The following is a 19,551-nucleotide window of genomic DNA, read 5'->3' as shown; positions in this document are numbered from 1 at the left end:
CGCATAATAGTTTCGTAAAACAAACATTTTTATCTTCAATTTTCTTTTACAGATGGATAAAGTATACCTTTTTTGTACTCCGAATAATTCTTAACTCAATAGCATTATTTTTCGCAATTTTAATTTAAGTTGTATCAATAATTAACTTTATAAACATTCGAATCTAAGAACCGCCTAGCTCTGCATGCTATCCCATGACTTCCGGAAGAAAAGTTGCTTCGATGCACCTACAAATGATTCAAAATGTTTTTCAATGCCGATGATGATGAACAAGACTTCTTATCGTCATCAGGAGGGTCTGTTTGATCATACCAATCACACAATATTGTTCAAATGTCTTAAAAATTTTCATCTTTAATGCAAAACCATTTATAAGACTTTACACTGAACAAGGGGGTGTGGTGTACATTTCGTCCCATGATCAGTGATCATGATTCGATATACATATCCTTACCGTGTTTTAACTGTACCAGGTGCATCCAATAGTATCTAAACGAACCAACGAATTTATAATGTCGAACACAATTGATTACTTTTCTTTCGTCAGCTGGACATAGCCTAGCTAAAAAAACATAAACGAAAAAACATTTGTTTAAAGATGCTCCACCGCTGACAAATGGTATTTTTTCACTATCAAAATCAGGAGCAGACGATTTAGTATTTTTCTTCGGTTACAAAAGTTACTTACTTTACACCATTACCACCATTGGAAAGTTTGAGCTTGTAATTTTACTTCAAGTTAAAATTACAAAAAAATAATTAATTGCATCCCAAAAAAAATCCGTATATATAGCACTATATTCTATATGGAATGAAGTACTGATTGCGCATGCACCAAATGCAAAATAAATTATTTTATATTATTTTTTGTGTTAATTAGACACATATGTACACGATTAAACACCAATTACTGTTCAAGTGATGAATATCATTTTTGCTCTGTCAGCGGTGGAGCATCTTTAAAAGACTACAGTTGTTTAGCCAGTTCCGCAAAGGTTTCCACATCGGTTTTGCTGAAGTCGTTCCATAGACCAAACTAGACTAAATGTGAATGGATTAAGTAATAATATGCCATAGCTCTGTCATATGACTGACGGCAATGCCTTAAAGGGCACAGCCAGAAGTTTCAGTAATCATTGATTATGCAATGTTAAAAAGTACAATTTATGGAAATAACGGAGCCGAATTTTCTGTGTATTTTTTATTCATATATCCACCCTATATCCTTGTCCCAAAACCCCTATTTGAGAAGGAAACCCCCATTAGAGAATTATGGAATGAGCTTCATATCCATGGTGAATGTGTGTGAAACTTTCAAACTCACTTCTGCTTAATCGTATTGATCAAGGATTTGCAGTTACAACAGTATCAATTAAAATACTTAAAAATAACGTGGAATTTGTCAATATATTGAGTTAAATGTTTCATAAGAAATGTAGAACAATACATTTATGCTCTATTTTGCTTCTTGGTTATGTAAAAGAATTAGCCTGAGTGAATTGTACCTTTAAGCAGTCTACTCTGAAGAAAGTGCCTTCCAGTCTTGGATAGTACAGAGAAAGAATAGATGATTGCGAGAGTAGTTATTTTAATTATCGATCTTAATTACTTTGGCAATTCTTCAGAATTCAGAAAAACAAAAGTGTACATTGCATATAATATATACTTTTATTGTATATATACTATATAAATGATTGCACATACACATTTCAATTTGCTTATGGTCTTACTGATATAATTATGCACCTTACTTACATTTTTTGTGTTCAGGTGACTCAATCCAAGCTAGTGTTCATCAAATCTTCCAAGTTCAAATTTCGGTTTGGCCGCTACATTTTCTCCTCTCCTGTTACAATTTTTAATAGTCTGTATTTCTATCTGTGTTGTTTTGGTTTGGCCAGGTCAAAGCTTGCCTCTCTCTTTGGTGTAGACAAAGCCAGCAACCAAGGTGGTAATGAGTCCTTAAAGTACACAGCTCCAAAACAACCAAGGAAAGGTTATTATACTAAGCCAACACATTTTCATCATTAGAATATACAAATCCATAACAACTACTTAAATGTAGAAACAACAACTTCTTTCTCAAGCTGTCCTTTGTAAAAAAAAAATCCATTGTCAAACTTGAAATCTAGTAATGTTTGTTTCTATGTAATAATTGTATATCAAAAGAAAACATGCAATTTCAGAGTGTTTTGTATTTAAAAGATGTTTTGTTTCAGAAACCCCTAGCCAGTCTGGAGGAGGTACAGCTGCTGTAACCTTCGCCACAGCTGTTCATGCATACAAATAGTCAGTATATTTCTAACAAAAATCATGATACTGATTGCACACCTTAATTTCTTTATTCTTCTAGTGTTATTTTTTTTGCTTGAAAGCTTCATTCTGCTGTATTTATACTTCATTAAAAATTATTTTTTTATATAAACTTTGCATAAAAATTATAATACCATAAATTATTTACAGTACATGTTTTGTAATTGTTAAAGATGTTTGTTTTGTATAGGTGTATGTTTTACAGTACTTAACAAATGCTATTTGATTTCTGTAGTGTTGATGGTCAGTATGCCAGTCAGGGAAAACTTGGTGCTGCTATTCTGGGCAATTTAGCCTCCCAAGATGTAAGTTTAACTTACTGTTTATAAGTTCCACATTGGGGAGCTATGGTTTGTTTGGATATCCATAATCAATTATCAATGTACACAAATTTTCTTGAAAAAAAATATATACCTTTGAATGCTAAAATTACTTAGAGTAATGCAAGACCGAAACAGTATACACAGGGAATTCCTTTTCAAACCATCAAACTCTATGAATGGCTATAACTTTAGACAATCATCAACGAAGTACAATTTCAACAGGAAATTCAAATTAAACCTTTGGACCAACTAAGATACACTGTGTAACACTAAGTAATTTGACATATCAAAGAAACACAATTTTACAGAGGATGATAATGTATTGATTATTATTTGTGCCCTATCCGAGCCTTGAACTTACGATCTATAGCACCCAACCACTTAGCCAAACATACCTGTGCCTTTTACCACTGCACCACATCCATGTCCCCAAAAAAAGGACCTTTAAATGACGAAGTGATAGTCGGTTCGATATGCGGACATGATCCATCACTGTGGAAATTGTCAGTTAGATTAGTTAAATTCCTGGATTGCATTGTACAGGGATACTAATTGTACACATATTTTATATCATCATGAATGAAGTACAATGTCAACAAAGATATACAGTATAACTTGTCTAAACCGAACCCTGTATAAACCGGAAACTTGTCTATACTGATTAATTTGTTTGGTCCCAGCTAATTTCTTAATAAACTATAGTACCCAAAACCTGCATAATCCGGAATCTGTCTACTCTGAAAACCGGAACTGTATAGGTAATGTTACTATACCGTTCTTTGTAAAATTAGCTTGGGCAAACCGGCAGCAATGTTTTCACAACATGATCATGAGGCGCCTAAGGGGGTTTACCTGTACCGGTATACTAAGGGCTAGATAAATGTAAATAAAGGGGGTGGCGGAGGTATCCAACGTCCTGAGGGTGCTGGTCGGCGAAGATTCGGTGGAGGAATCCGAGGTGGATACTAAAAGTATTCAACAGCGCCCCATAGACGATAGTGAATAGCAACTGTAAATGGGATGGAGCATCAACACCAAGGGTTCCGTACAAAACTTTTATTTGGTTTACATGTTTCGGATGGCTAGGCCAACCGTCATCAGAACCAAGGGCTAGATAGTGACAACTTTTCACTTTTCATTCGACGGTTTTTGTTACATGTACATTGTATTTGTAAATACTTTTCACGGTCAATTCTAACAATAAAACATACACATAACTTCTGAGAGTTCATTTGAATGTAGCACACCGAGAGAAATGGATCGTACATGTACACCTCAGAAACCAAGAAAAGGTAGGATGGAATTCTGTGTTCTACCATATACATATGTGAGAATAAATGTTTGTGCTGTAATAAAAAAAATTCTTCTGATGATTTCCATGTGAACATATTGTGATAAGGTTCTATCCTCTATAAACCGGACACCTGTATAAACCGAACAAATAGACTGGTCCCGTTCACATCCGGTTTAGATAAGTTATTCTGTATTGTTTTTAAGTAATTACAATTTAACAGAGGATGACAATTTATTGATTATTACTCTTGCCCTATCTGGGCTTCAAACTCACAATCTAAATCGCCTAGCCAAACATACCTGTGCCTTTTACCACCGCGCCACATCCACATCCCCAAAAAAAGGACCTTTTAATGATGAAGTGATGGTAGGTTCGATATGCTGACATGCTCACCAATTCTATTTTTAGGTCACCTGAGACGAAGTCTCAAGTGACCTATTCTAATCGCCTTTTGTCCGTCGTCGTGCGTCGTCCGTCATATGTCCGTAAACAATTTACATTTTCGACTTCTTCTCCAAAACTGCTGAAGCAATTTCAATGAAATTTTGCACAAACCTTCTAAGGCATAAGGCCAATCAAAATTGTGAATTATATGGTCCCCACCCCCCAGGGGGCTGTGGGAGGGGCCAAAAGGGGTAAAATTTAGTAAAATTTCAAAAATCTTCTTCTCTACTCACAGATGTGGTAGAATCAAATACTCTTCATAGATAGAAAGGTCTTAAGGTCCTTTACAAAAATTGTGAATTATATGACCCTGGGGTTTCTAGTTTCCCCCTGGGGAGGGGGTTAAGTTTACTATACTTTATATTGAGAAAACACATTTCTGCGCATTACTTGGTCATTTGTTATAGGAAATGAGTCAATTTATTAAATGTTGTCAGAATTATCAGTATGAGATGGCCATTTAATCCTATTAACAAATTTTCTATGACTGACCCCCAGGGGCCTTAGGGGCGGGGTCAAAAGGGGTCAAATAGGCTAAAACTTCAAAAATCTTCTTCTGAAATTCTGGAAATGGTAGAATCAAATACTTTTCATAAATAGAAAGGTCTTAAGGTCCTTTACAAAAATTGTGAATTATATGACCCTGGGGTCTCACGTTTCCCCCTGGGGAGGGGTTCAAGTTTACTATAGTTTATATAGGGAAAACATATTTATGAGCATTTTTTGCTCAATTTTCATTGGAAACGAGTCAAACTTGGTTAGAATTATTAGCCTGAGATAGCATTTTAATATCATATCCATATTGGTCCAGGCCGACCCCCTGGGGGCAGAGGGGTGGGGCCAAAAAAGGTCAAATAGGCTAAAACTTCAAAAATATTCTTTTAAAATTCTGGAAATGGTATAATCAAATACACTTTATAGATGAAAAGGTCTTAAAGTTTGTTTATAAAAATTGTAAATTATATGACCCTGGGATCTCCTGTTTCCCCTTGGGGAGGGGGTCAAGTTTACTATAGTTTATATAGGAAAAACACATTAATGAGCATTTTTTGCTTAATTTTGATAGGAAATGAGTCAAACTTGGTTAGAATTATTAGCCTGAGATAGCATTTTTATATCATATCCACATTGGTCCTGACCGACCCCCTGGGGGCAGAGGGGCGGGGCTAAAAAGGGTCAAATAGGCTAAAACTTCAAAAATCTTCTAAAATTCTGGATATAGTAGAATCAAATAATTATAGATGGAAAGGTCTTCAGGTGTTTTATAAAAACTGTGAATTATATGACCTTGGGGTCTCACATTACGCAATGGGGAGGGGTCAAGTTTACTTTAGTTTATATAGGAAAAACATATTTGTGAACATTATATCCCCAATTTTTGTAGGAAATTAGTCAAACTTGATTAGAATTATTAGCCTAAGATATAGCATTTTAACATCCATATCCGTCCTCGATGACCCCCTGGGGGACCAGAGGGGCAGGACCAAACAGGGTCAAATTGATTAAAATTTCAAAAAATACCTCTAAGTTCACAGGTTTGATGGAAGCAAATACTCTTCATAGTCTAAAAAGGTCAAATTTATAAACCACTGACCAACTTCAAGGCCCAGCATATAGTGTTTAAATGTCTTTAATTTGTTTCATTATTTGTTTCATTATATATTCTAACTCAGGTGACCGTTAAGGCCCATGGGCCTCTTGTCTTTAAGATATTTTGATGGTCCAACTAAGTAACCTGAATCCCTATAACTGGAGTTTACTAGTATGCATTTTGATTCTATTTTATGACCAGTTTTCTCTCAAAACACTATAATGTATTTAGATTGCATATACTTGTATATACTTGCAGTACAGAATTTTGCTGTATGTGAGTAAACAACAGCAGGTGACCAATGTGAGAATTTCTCCATCTTTTGTCTTCACGGTATGTATGCTTTTTATTATGTGATAGTTATAGATCTGTAGTAAAACTGTGTTTCTGTGGTCAATAAAGTTAAATTTGAAAAAGAAAAGATACAATGCTTGTGGCTTACATTTACAGTAAAACATCATATATAGCGAACACACTTTAATACAACAAATTTATCATTTTAACGTAGTATCTTTTGATCATTGCCTTTTGTTTGTAATATGTGTATAACAATGTATACTTCAAGTGATATCCTTGGTCCCCAGAGATTCATTATAACCATATTCTACTGTACTGATTTGGGTTGCATGAAAATTCCTAAAATCTTTAATAGTTTTCATTATGAAACATTGTCTAAAGCCATTCGTAATAAATGCCTAAAGAAGATTTTTGTCTGCTATAGATTCAAGCCAACAATTATGCCAGTTTTTATGATGAAGCCAGACAGAGTTGGTCCCTCATGTTTGACAGTGAAGAGAACTCTGAAAAGTTTGCAAAACATGTAAGTTTGCTTGAAAATTTGCAAAACATTTAAATTTGCTTTTTGGATGGAAATATATATATGAAGACATATTTATTCAAGTTCTTTAACAATGAATGATATAAATATAACCTGTTAATTGAATTATGATTTATAAGTGTATGCTTACCTATACAGTTGGGACTGGCCAAAGCTAACAGTTCTGCAACAGCCCTGGACAGTGTTATGACTCAGGACCTCCATCTGGGTGATGGGGGAGCCTTGGAAACAGGTGACCTTGTAGAGGTCAAATACACAGGCTGGTTACTGACCAATGGCACATTCGGACAGGTAACTACCTGGTACACTCATGTCTGTTTTTCATCCTTAAACTTTGTTATAATGATCCTATATTTACACTTGCTAGACTTGATCACTATACATAAGTACTAGCCGATTTTGTTTACCATAACTGCATGGTAACATTGAACTTTGAACTTGCGTATGAAAATATTCTATGCAACGTAAAGAGGCTACTTTTTTAAAAAGAAACACATGGCTTTGTTTACATTTTGACGTAACATTACGTGTATATTGCTATTTTTCATAGAATTTGGGGAAAATGTAAACAATACATATATGTTTTATATTTATATATGATACAAACATTTTTAAAATTAACAATATTGTATAAAGAAATGGGAAAAAATATCCCGACCGGGGCTACGTGCAGCGCTTTCATTTTTGTTAAAAATGATGGACATCAAATGTAAACATTACCTCTGTGTCTGTGTCCTACGATCGAGTCTTTGGGGTTGACAGGCGTGAGACCCTCTTACAGAGCTAGGTCAGTTATAAACATATTTTCTTGTCTTTGTTCTTTGAGAATTTAATCATGCGTATTATAAAACATGCACCGCTAGTAATCCACACGTTAACAGTCACACGTCACCACAAATACATTGATATTTTTTTTTTTTTTATTTTTCAATTTTTGAAACACAAGTGAAGTTATTTTGTTCTACATCTATAGATGGCGATGGGTTATCTATTAGAGTCTATTCTCTAAATAACTTATATAATAACATCACATGGCTCCGTCACCACAAATACATCCTAGAGTAAAATCTCCCCATTTTATATATCAGTTAATGATATTTTTTTTTTTTTTTTTTTTTAATATTCCAGGAATTTGACAGCAAAAGACGTGTCATCTGCAAATTGGGTTTATCAAGTATTCTTGAGTTATGTTATTTTGATACCATTTTATGAACGGATTCATTTTAATTGCTGAACTTAAAATTCAACACATATGATGAAAATATATGGACAAATAGGGTCACCTTGTCTAACATCCACGGCAAACATAAAAAAAATTGGAACAAATGCCCAATGTATCCATCGAACACAAGTGAAGTTGTTCATCTATAGATGGCGATGGATCTAAGAGTAAATTATATAATCACATGTCTCAGAAGGATGTAATATCGTCAAGTCACAAAAACAATCTCAAACAAATTTAGATACTTGAACATCGGTGTTCTGACAACTTCAGTTTGTAAGCGTGCGTCAGCCTTGCCTCGCTGCACAATAACGGTCACCGAGTTCACACATGTGGCCGAGTACAAATACTTTATGTTATTACACTCCTATATTAACTTTTAGCAAAATTGAATACCTATTTAAAGTTCTGATATGATTAAATAAAATTATCTCTGAAATTTACTTTATTTGTCATGTTTATTTTACACTAAAATATTGAAAATATTGTAATGTAGTTATTGTAACTATTGATAGAGTAAACTCCCCATTTATATATCAGTTAATGATATTTTTTTTTTTTTTTTTTTTAATATTCCAGGAATTTGACAGCAATGTGAAAACAGACAAACAGTTCAAATTTAAGATTGGCAAAGGTAAAGTGATAAAAGTAAGTACCCAATATTTGATAAATTTTACCATTTTCTCTCGATCAGTTTAGACATACTGTTGTGAGGACACTGGATGAGTTGAGCTTCCAAGGAGTTGGGTTTCATCTCTCAGGAGTCAGCTCGCCCTTAGGCTGTGACCATTATCGGCATAATTTACATCTGATCATGCTAGTAATCAGACATATTATACAAACCTGTACTTGTGTTAGACTATACTACAACTGCCACTACTGGCACTTTATATATATTGAGCATTTTTATGACAATATGAAAGAAAAAGATAAAATGATATAATTTCTGTAACTGTTTTTTCAGGGATGGGATGCTGGTGTTGTAGGAATGAAGAAAGGCTCAAAACGTCTCCTTGTGGTGCCTCCAAGTCTTGGCTATGGAAGTCAAGGGGCTGGCAACAAGATCCCTCCCAATTCCACACTAATATTCGAGGTTTCAGTTGTAAGGGTAAGTAGACGAACTATGATTTATCTGATGTAAAGGAATAATTAAAAAAAAAAGATATGAAAAAAAAAATTCTTTACGTAAATTTAAATATAGGAAATAAACTTTTTTTTGAAAATCTCATTTTGATATGTGTATATATACATTGCAGTTTAAGAAAAAAAAAACTAAATTTTGATAACAATGCTGAACTATTATTAACTAGGTCTCCTTGACTCTAGAAGGTATAATGTGGTGTGGTATTTTGATTTTAGATTTAGTTCTTGGATGTTTCAGGTAAAGTTAGCTAAAGCTGAATCGCCAAAGCCATCGCCTGCCCCAACCCCAGAGCCTGTCCCCTCACACAATGCCACGCCCAGTCCTGCTCCTTCTGAACCGGAGCTGGATGACTCAACAATAAAGGCGAGGACAAAGTCTATCACAGAACATATGACTCATCAGGTACAGAATACTTCAGACAGAGTTGTCGCCCCTTGATAATCAAAGAACATTCAACATTCCATTACCCTTGCAAATAGCAATTGTTTTTGCTGTCCTTGAATGTAGAGGATGTGAATTCCATGAATGAAGTTGTTCATACCTTTATCTAATATAAAAAGCACTGTTTCTATTTTCCTGGATTAATTTATTTCCATGAGTTATGAATTAAGTAATTACCACAGAATGTATTTTTGTGATGGTGAGATCATTGCCTGTCCGATCCTATAACAGGGAGGAGGTAAGAGTGGTAAAGCTAACCTTATCTCCCGAATGGCTAAGATGGGTAAGCCGATGTTGCCCCTACAGGGAGCTGTGGCTGCCGATCCAGAAAGTGACGAGGAGCCTGTCCCAGTAAGTAATAGTATTCTGTCAGTTTCCTTCAAGCTCCCCATAAAACCAACATCTTATAACATGATCACATTTGTAAACATCTTCCCTATAGAATATTGTGCTTGTACCATGCTGCGTTGAATGGCACCTACGTTCTTTCAAGGCCAGAAGGGATTAAGTAAGCTCAATATCTTCTTGCATAAAAAAAACCCATACAGGCCTGACACTGTGTATAAGCCTTGACTTTTTCAAAGATACCAAGTGTCAGAAAACTGTTTTTGAAATGTATATACTGCAACCTTGTTGTGAATTATGCTTATATTTTAATAATGTTGCTGTTGAGTGATACATTTGCACACACTTATATAACCAAGTATGGAGTATTTACCCAGGACTGTACTTCTAGGAATCCCCAGAGCCAGTGGCTGTGACAGCTGCCCCAGTCCAGGCTCCCCACCAACCAGCCACTCGGCCACCAGTAGTGGCCAAACCTGTACCACAACAGCCGATGGCCGCTCCTGTGGATTACTCTCAATCTGCAGCTCCAGTTGCCACCAATCCCATGATGCATCAGCCATCCTTCGGTAAGTTCAGTGTGTCCTAATATTTCATCAATGCATTATTTTTCACAATGTGAAAGCCAAAAATCTTTAGCTTATTCACAAATTAAGAAATTTAAAGCTCTTATGATTGTTTACTCATTCTAAATTTTGTTACATTATGGTATTGAGTTAAAAATACATGTAGTAATATAACCTATTTGTTGAAGAAAAAAGGGGAAATGAACATATTCATTATGTAGAAAATGGTATATATGAAGGGAATGTTCAGACTAATTATCTCAGGTCAGTACACAATCAAAGAAATTATTGTTTACATTCACAAAAATACTCTCATGATGATAAAATAATTTTTAAAGATTTTCAAAAGTATTTCATTAAAAAATATGTCACTAGAGGTAAATTTTACTTATTTTTTGGCAAAGCACTATTGAATGATTTTGAATAATAAATTTTGTGTACAGCTCCCCCTGCTGGCCAGCAGATGGCGCTTTATCAATCGCCTCAGTCACTCCTACAGCAACAGCAGGCGGCTTTTCTACAGCAACAACAGTTACAGGTAGGTGTATAAATTTCAATAAAAAAAACTAACCGGTAAATTATTTATGAATTGAGAGTCTATAATATCTGTGAGGTGAGGAAATCATTTAGTAAATTGTGTTTAGTTAAACCAAAAAAAACACTGTAGATCTCTATTGTTTCAGCAACAAGCAGCATTCCAACCTCCGGTATCCTCAACATTCCCTGTCGGAACTTATCCTGGAGCTCCTACATTTCCTAACGGTACTGCTGGTATGTTTTATATCTGTTGGCAAATTAAAAATCTTTATGATTTTGCTTTCACAGGTAAGGTCCTAATATTGATTTAAGAATAAGTGTAACAAAACCAATATAAATTTGCTGTCACACAGTCTGTGTGGAGAATGAATATTTGTTATTTAGATCACATTGTGTCCATGTTCTGTGAACACTCTATTTCATAAGAGTTCTTTTACCAGCATTTTATCTTCAACTGCAGCTGTCAATCAACCTGATGCAGCTACACCCATGTTGCTAACGGAGACGCGACAACAGAATACGGAACTTAGACTGGCCGTAGGAAAGATGGCTGATAAAGTTGACACTGTCCTGCAGAAGGTGAGGGATTTTGATCAAGTTATCTGGAAATCCTTACTTATATTCTGTAAGATTTGTAGCAAACCTGTGAATATGAATATTTCCCTGACAAATCTGAAAATATTATTTGACTGCATGTGCAAATCCTTCTATTGTATACTGCTCTTTGTTATCTTAAATGTTAAGTATTTACTGAACATACATTAGCATGCAATAGGAAATATGTAGATTACTCACTGTAACAAATCCCAGTCATATGATTTACCTGTAGATAAAAGTGACACCTGGAGTAAATATATTTGTGTTTTAGGTGGAGCACTTACAAACACAACAGAGTGGAGCGCTAGCTGTCCAGTCGTCTGCCCCTAATATGGAGGCATCCGTACTGATGCACAATGTACAACGAATCGTACAGGTAAGTATGATCTTGAAACTACCTCAGTTATTTTATCCTTTGCTACAAGTGTAACATTTTTTTTTCATTTCAAAGGAAGTTAAGATTACGCAATAAAAATACAATTATCTTTGTTTTCCAGGAAAATGAGAGATTACGGAAAGAAGGCTATGAGAAGAGTTCTCGTATCGATGCTCAAAATAACAAAATATCTGAGCTCTTGCAAAGTAACCAAATGTAAGTTGTAGATATTTATCCTAGTAGGTAAGCATTGTAGACTTAATTCACCCGTAGATTGCTTTTACTGAATATTGACTTGATCTCAAGGAAATACTGAGGATAGAAAAATTGAACAAGATCTAGATTTTAATCCTACTTTTTAAAGATGCTTCACCGCCGACAGACCATAAATGATATTCATCATTTGAACAACGATTGGTGTTTAATCGTGTATATATATGTCTAATTAACACAAAAAATATCATAAAATAATTTAGTTTGCCTTTGTTGCGTGCGCAATCAGTACTTCATTCCATATAGGATATAGTGCCACGGAATTTTTCCGGGATGCAATTAATTATTTTTTATTTTTCAACTTGAAGTTAAATTAGAAGCTCAAACTTTTCAGTGGTGGTAAAGGTGTTAAGTAAGAAAATTTTGTAACTGAAGAAAAATACTAAATCGTCTTCTCCTGTTTTTGATAGTGAAAAAATACCATTTGTCAGCGGTGGAGCATCTTTAAGTGTGAAAATACAAATTTAAAGTGAAAAACTTTATGTGAATTATTTATAAAGGCTAGCATTTTAAATCTGTATAATCAAATAAGCACAGTAGGCTGATAAACATAACTAATACCAGACTTATTATAACTATTGTATTTATCTAACTGATACCAGACTTATTATAACTATTGTATTTATCTAACTAATACCAGACTTATTATAACTATTGTATTTGTCTAACTAATACCAGACTTATTATAACTATTGTATTTGTCTAACTGATACCAGACTTATTATAACTATTGTATTTATCTAACTAATACCAGACTTATTATAACTATTGTATATGTCTAACTGATACCAGACTTATTATAACTATTGTATTTGTCTGACTAATACCAGACTTATTATAACTATTGTATTTATCTATCTAATACCAGACTTATTATAACTATTGTATTTGTCTAACTTATACCAGACTTATTATAACTATTGTATTTGTCTAACTGATACCAGACTTATTATAACTATTGTATTTATCTAACTGATACCAGACTTATTATAACTATTGTATTTATCTAACTGATACCAGACTTATTATAACTATTGTATTTGTCTGATACCAGACTTATTATAACTATTGTATTTGTCTAACTGATAATAGACTTATTATAACTATTGTATTTGTCTAACTAATACCAGACTTATTATTGTATTTGTTTAGGTTTGTGGAAAAGAGTCAGACTTTACTAGAACAGAGAAATGAAGGCTTCAAGGCAACGGCGACCACGTCCCAGGCTAAGGTGCTTGCCCTAGAGCAAGAAAAGGTAAGTACCTACAGTTATTCCATCTTTGCATACTAGAGAGTTAGCTCCCTTGTGGTAGGTTTCGATCGTGACGTCATTATTTAGTGGATGTAGTTCACGTCGTTTTCTCAAAGAAAAATATGATGTTACACTCGCAAACACATGCTGTCACAATCAATACCTACCCCCCAAGACAGATAACTCTGTAATCAGCAAATACAGAAATAGTCTATCTAGGATACTGTTACAGAGGTTACTCCATCCAGATAATAAGGACTGTATAATGATAACCAATATGTTCTTTAGTATTTATTATCATAAAATTGCACCAATAAAATGAAAATGATAAGTTATTAACCACATTGGACAAGAAGTTATCATACAAAGAGTGCACTGGAGGCTGAAAATGTGTCGTCACAGACAGGAGGTTATCATACAAAGAGTGCACTGGAGGCTGAAAATGTGTCGTCACAGACAGGATAGACATGTGGTTGTTATATGTAGATAGTCGTAAAAGTAGGCTTGACTATACTCAATTCATGTAAAATTTCATCAGGTTCAGCTGGCTACTGAGCTGAGCACAGCGACCTCCCAGCTGGGAACTCTACAGCTTGAGATAGCAGGAATGAGAAAAAAGGAAATGGAATTACAGCAAAAGCTGGGATCGTCATCCAATGACTTTAAGAAAAACTCAGAAGAACTAGAAAGCCTTCAATTACAACATACAGGTGAGTAAAGTTGCAATCAATATATACTTAGAGTTGTTGGGCTCAGTTACAACTGTATTATCAATATTCAGATAAGTTCAGTTTCAAGAAAAACAGCCTGCTTCAGGTGTATAATGCATTAGAATATTTAAGCTTTTTTGGACTTTAATGATCATGTCATTTTTTTATCAGAGGATGAAGAAAGAATTAAGAATCTAACCGCTGGATTGAGGGAGGAAAAACAGAGAAGAAAAGAGGGTGAGAATAAACTGTCTCAGCTGACCGAAGAACTGGCGGATTTACGAGTGACCACGGAAAGTTTACAGAAGGTAAGTACATTGTATCAACTATATCATCTGACCAAAAAACTACAATATTACTATGATTTAGATTTTGTTAAAGATGAAAAATATCATTATTGAATTACGCTAGTTTGTGAGTGTTACTGATGAATGTGTGATTATTAATCAATTACCTAATTTGTACAGAACCTAACAGAGAGAAAGAAGAAAGCAGCAGAAGAAAGAAGAAAAATGGAGGAAGATATGGAAGACAGTAAGCTACAATTTGAGGTAAAGTGTATTATGTGATTTGTTTTCCTTAATATATTTATTTTAAAAACCTAATTTCCTATTTTACAAACTTTTTATTCCACTATTATGAAATATAAGGAGAGGGACATTCTTGTATCCATCCTGTCATGGTATGTCCAGTTCTGTCATATCATGTACCTATTTCATTAGCCTTACAGGCATATTAATGTTAAATTGTACTAAACTAGCCACACAGAAAAGGAAATCTGAACAATGTATTATTTCTATTGTATACAGTGAAACCTGTTTAATATGACACTATGTATGATTGTCCATTTGGGTCAGATAAACCTGGTTGTCCAAAAAGTCAGATGTCAGATTAGAGAGGTTGTTCTGTATTATTTCTAAATTAAATGCTTTTTTTGCAGCAAGAGATTCAGAATCTGAGAGAGAAATTGAGACGACAGAAGAACTCCACCGATGCTGCTAAGGCAGAGCAGGTTTGTGTTAGACTGTAGTCAGTATTGGCTAATTAGGGCATTGTTCTGTCCGTTACATGTTTTAATGTTCATAAAACAAGCAATATCAGATAGGTTATGAGGCAACAATATATTGATGCCCCAGTTATGGTGGGCATAAAGTGTTACCCACATTCTTCCTGCCTCATCCTTTTCCATTCTGTCCTTTATTATCAATGTAATACATATAGTGGAGATGGAGACATTCACAACAACTGGGAACACATGGTCATAATATTTGTCTCAAATTTAATGATCATGTTTCCTAGTTCTTGTCATTAACTTTGTTGTAAAGCCCAAACCTTTTTTGTATATATCTTACAAAAAAATAATATATAAGATTATTTTCAACAGATTTAGCTCATGTTCACAGCATGTCTTAAACAGGCAGTGAAATACCTAGAGTGAAAAAGGGTATATGCCCATTCCTGACTAGGAATCTCAAAGTAAAAATTGGGTCTGTGTTACCTTTAAAAGTCAATATTGTATGTTTGTTACCTTTAAAGGTAAATATTATATCTGTGTTACCTTTAAAGGTCAATATTGTTTCTGTGTTACCTTAAAAGGTCAATATTGTATCTGTGTTACCTTTAAAGGTCAATATTGTTTCTGTGTTACCTTTAAAGGTCAATATTGTATCTGTGTTACCTTTAAAGGTCAATATTATATCTGTGTTACCTTTAAAGGTCAATATTATATCTGTGTTACCTTTAAAGGTCAATATTGTATTTGTGTTACCTTTAAAGGTCAATATGATATCTGTGTTACCTTCAAAGGTCAATACTATATCTGTGTTACCTTTAAAGGCAATATTATATCTGTGTTACCTTGAAAGGTCAATATTATATCTGTGTTACCTTTAAAGGTCAATATTATATCTGTGTTACCTTTAAAGGTCAATATTGTATCTGTGTTAACTGTAAAGTTTAATATTGTATCTGTGTTACCTGTAAAGGTTATGTATCTTGATTGTGTGATGATAGGTAACTAAACTAGAAGAGGAGATTGGAGAAGAGTGGAAAGCCAAGTCTGAGAAACAGCTGGCAGCCGCCCAGGAAAGACATGCCCGAGCCCTTCAAAGCATGAAGGAAGAAAAAGAGGAATTGGAACAAAAGGTTACCGAGTTAGAATTAAAGGTTAGTATGTCAGGTCCTGAGTGAAAACATTATTTGATAGCAGAAGCATTTGATCACCTGTTATTTACTCTTAAGTCTATCCAGGTAGTTGTGTGTTAATGATAATGAACTGTGTATGATTGTTTCTGTAATTTAGATACGGAGTCTGAAGCAATCCTCGGGTGGATCTGAAGAGCGTGTCCGGGCTCTGCAGGATCAGGTGGATGAACTATCCGACTGGAAAACCAAGGTAGACCACTATTACTGAAGTTCTATCAGGATATTACACATTTTCTATTGGAACCATGCTTGTGGCAATTCAAGTTTATTAAACTATAACGTTTAATACTATTCAGAATAGTCTGCAAGTATATTGATTGAGCTGCATACATTAAACAAAATATTTCCTTAGTAATCTTCTTTCAGTGTTAATAAACAAATGAGGAAAATATGTTTAAAACTGCATAGTGACAAAGACTCTCTGGGGGACTTTTATTATTTCTTTTATGATGTCCTAAGATACTTAAAACCGTACATCTGTACTTGTATCACAAATCCATAAATGTTTTCAATCCATACCTCTTTAATTTGTAGTACGACTCCTTACGAGACCAAGCCAGTTCTATGAGAGATAAGTATGAGACTCGTATATCTGAGTTGGAGGAAGAGCGGGACAGTCTGGTCAGCCAGCACGAACAGTTGTCTCAGCGTGTAGCTGCTTTACAAAAACAAGGAACATCAGCAGTGCCACCTGGTGGTAACGAGTCTGTCGTCACAGAGGTAACTCATTGCAAAAAATATCAAAATTTAAAATCTGTTATGGTTGATCTGCATAGAAATAATGTGATTTTAAAAGCACAATTGAACAGGTTTTTCACATGCAATACTTACCTTACATATACAATCATGAAATATACTAGTACTAGAACGAATATACGTACCCTGCCTACAATACCTTTCGGCCGGGTACAAAATGGTCCCTACATGTATATGTAGTAGTTGAGCACTGCCTCAGAATATCACTCGGGCACAATTATTAACTCGCCTATTCGAAGAATAGGGGAGCTAATGTTGTCACCCCGGCGTCGGTGTCAGCTTCGGCGTCAGGTTTGGCGTCCCATTTCACGTTTAAGTTTTTGGGCAAGTTTCTGTTTCGTCAATTGTTTAAGCTTAAGTCACCATAAATGTTTATGATTTTATTTTCCTAATGTGTATGGATGCTGAACGTGATAATACAACCAATTTAGGGCCCTTTAGGGGGTTTTTGAGTCTGTTAATTTGTCATATTTCCATGTTTAAATAGTAAATACTTGAACATCAACTTCTTCTGAATAGGCGAGCTTTGCTGTTCTCCAACAGCTCTTGTCAATACTTTGTTGTAGGTTTCCAATTATTTTATGCATATACAGTGTACATGCATTCATATATTATTTTTGTCTAAGACAAACATAACAACCATTCTTAATATGTACCGTACAGCTCTCAAGAGGTCAAATTCACAATTTGTAGACTTGACTTTAATTTTCCTTTGCAAAAGACCATCATAGATATATGTGGAAAAAAACTCTCACTGTGCATTTGATATTTTATACGGTTCAGTTGCATTGCCTAGTAGATAAGTGATATAAAACAAGTAAGATAAAATGCATACAGACGTTTTAATAATGATTTGCATTATCATTACTTTGCTCCAGTAATGCTAGGTTTACACTATGTTCCCGGCGGCCACGGCAGCCCCGTTTCAGATCACCGTGGACAAAACGTGGTGACTGCGAGACCAACGTGAGACAACGCAGAAGGACGTGATAGACAAACGTGAGCGGTCGTGATTACCGTGGATGATGTGCCAGATTTTTAAACTGTCAAAAAATTTGCCACGGCAGTCACAGATGGTGAACGCCACAGGACGTAATAAAACGGGATTGACGTAACAAAACGTAACAGTGTGTACGAGGCCGTAACAAAACTTCCAGATGGGCAGCAAACGCGTTCCCTCGAATCTCACAGTGATTTCAAGTTCTGTGACATTCTGTTGCATTTTTGCTACATTTTATCACGGTCGATGCAGATTGGCTGAATGTTTTGTGCCGTTTTATCCAGGTTTGTCAAGGTTTTGACGGCAAGCCAAGGTGGATGATAAGCGTTTTGATGCGTTCAGTCAAGGCACATCACGGCATGTAGCAGTTGAAAGCCCGACGTTATACGGCGTGTTACATCTTATTATGGTCTTACGTTGCAAGCAATATATTATGGAGTATCATTGCCTGGCCTGGTACATATTTGCTACTTCATGGAGTTATTTGTATTAATAAATAGAAATAGTCATAATCAAACACATTTAAACCATCAAATTATACCAAAGCTATTATTGCAAAAGGCAGATTAAGTGAGAACCATTACAGAAAAAAAAATATTTGCATAGAATCACTTGGCTATAATAATCATATATTTATACCAAATAAAGTTAAGATTTTCTTTCCTTTTAACGCATTTTGTAATTAAATGTGCTTGAAATGACATTTTCGGCAATAAATATTGTTTTATTTCCTCCAAAAAAGCATCAGACTTTCATCCCTAGTAAGCCTTGGCGGACCGTGAAAAACGTATCGGAGCTTGATCAAAACGTGTAAAACGTAGCAGACTTCATCAGATCATAACAGGCCTAGAAAGAACGTAGTGATATCCTTGATAGACCGTGCTAAAGTCGTAGTGTAACTTTAACCTCCGGGAACAGCACTTTCCCCTATATCCACGGTCCACCACGTAATTCGTAAAAGACCATGGCAAAACTTCACAAGACCTAACTTGAATACAGAGACAGAAATAGCCAAACTTACACAGCGCACCACATTTCGGGCAAACGGGGCTACCGTGGTTGCCAGGAACATAGTGAAAACCTAGCATAATAGGCACCAATTGTAGCTCTAAAGACGACACCATTATCTGTCTAAAAGTCTTTTGAGCTATATTGCAGCTATACTAGTACATTTTTTCATGTGTATTTGACGGTCAAGCCGCTGTCAATCAAACTGCCCAGTGTACCTCATGTGACTTTTCATTATATACTGTTTATGCTATTACATTTGCTACAACATTTTGAAAAAGATACATGCTTAGATCATAGAAAAAACACCCCACAA

General features: G+C 34.9%; 2 protein-coding genes across 4 annotated transcripts in view; both read left to right on the top strand.

Annotated features, from left to right (window-relative positions):
- Positions 1–19,551, top strand: part of LOC138320526 (uncharacterized) — a 288,019-nt gene that overhangs the window by 3,798 nt on the left and 264,670 nt on the right. The gene's annotated exons all lie outside the window — the stretch shown is intronic.
- Positions 145–19,551, top strand: part of LOC138320523 (FK506-binding protein 15-like) — a 26,976-nt gene continuing 7,569 nt past the window's right edge. The window contains exons 1-25 of one of the 2 annotated variants that reach the window (XM_069263538.1): positions 145–296; positions 1,902–1,996; positions 2,220–2,289; positions 2,549–2,618; positions 6,224–6,298; positions 6,687–6,785; positions 6,942–7,094; positions 8,605–8,673; positions 8,990–9,133; positions 9,407–9,571; positions 9,842–9,961; positions 10,347–10,524; positions 10,965–11,059; positions 11,205–11,283; positions 11,519–11,637; positions 11,927–12,031; positions 12,153–12,247; positions 13,457–13,559; positions 14,095–14,266; positions 14,438–14,574; positions 14,734–14,817; positions 15,207–15,278; positions 16,280–16,432; positions 16,569–16,661; positions 17,006–17,191. In XM_069263538.1, coding sequence (XP_069119639.1) covers positions 244–296; positions 1,902–1,996; positions 2,220–2,289; positions 2,549–2,618; positions 6,224–6,298; positions 6,687–6,785; positions 6,942–7,094; positions 8,605–8,673; positions 8,990–9,133; positions 9,407–9,571; positions 9,842–9,961; positions 10,347–10,524; positions 10,965–11,059; positions 11,205–11,283; positions 11,519–11,637; positions 11,927–12,031; positions 12,153–12,247; positions 13,457–13,559; positions 14,095–14,266; positions 14,438–14,574; positions 14,734–14,817; positions 15,207–15,278; positions 16,280–16,432; positions 16,569–16,661; positions 17,006–17,191 — 2,784 coding nt within the window. In that variant the 5' untranslated portion in view covers positions 145–243. Of the gene's footprint in view, positions 297–1,901; positions 1,997–2,219; positions 2,290–2,548; positions 2,619–6,223; positions 6,299–6,686; positions 6,786–6,941; positions 7,095–8,604; positions 8,674–8,989; positions 9,134–9,406; positions 9,572–9,841; positions 9,962–10,346; positions 10,525–10,964; positions 11,060–11,204; positions 11,293–11,518; positions 11,638–11,926; positions 12,032–12,152; positions 12,248–13,456; positions 13,560–14,094; positions 14,267–14,437; positions 14,575–14,733; positions 14,818–15,206; positions 15,279–16,279; positions 16,433–16,568; positions 16,662–17,005; positions 17,192–19,551 lie in introns of both variants that reach the window. The other variant, XM_069263536.1, reaches the window with a different exon arrangement.

Source organism: Argopecten irradians, chromosome 4, assembly GCF_041381155.1.
Source record: "Argopecten irradians isolate NY chromosome 4, Ai_NY, whole genome shotgun sequence".
In the NCBI taxonomy this organism is placed as follows: domain Eukaryota; kingdom Metazoa; phylum Mollusca; class Bivalvia; order Pectinida; family Pectinidae; genus Argopecten; species Argopecten irradians.
The sequence above is the reverse complement of the archived record's forward strand: the minus strand, read 5'-3'. Positions and strand labels throughout refer to the sequence as shown.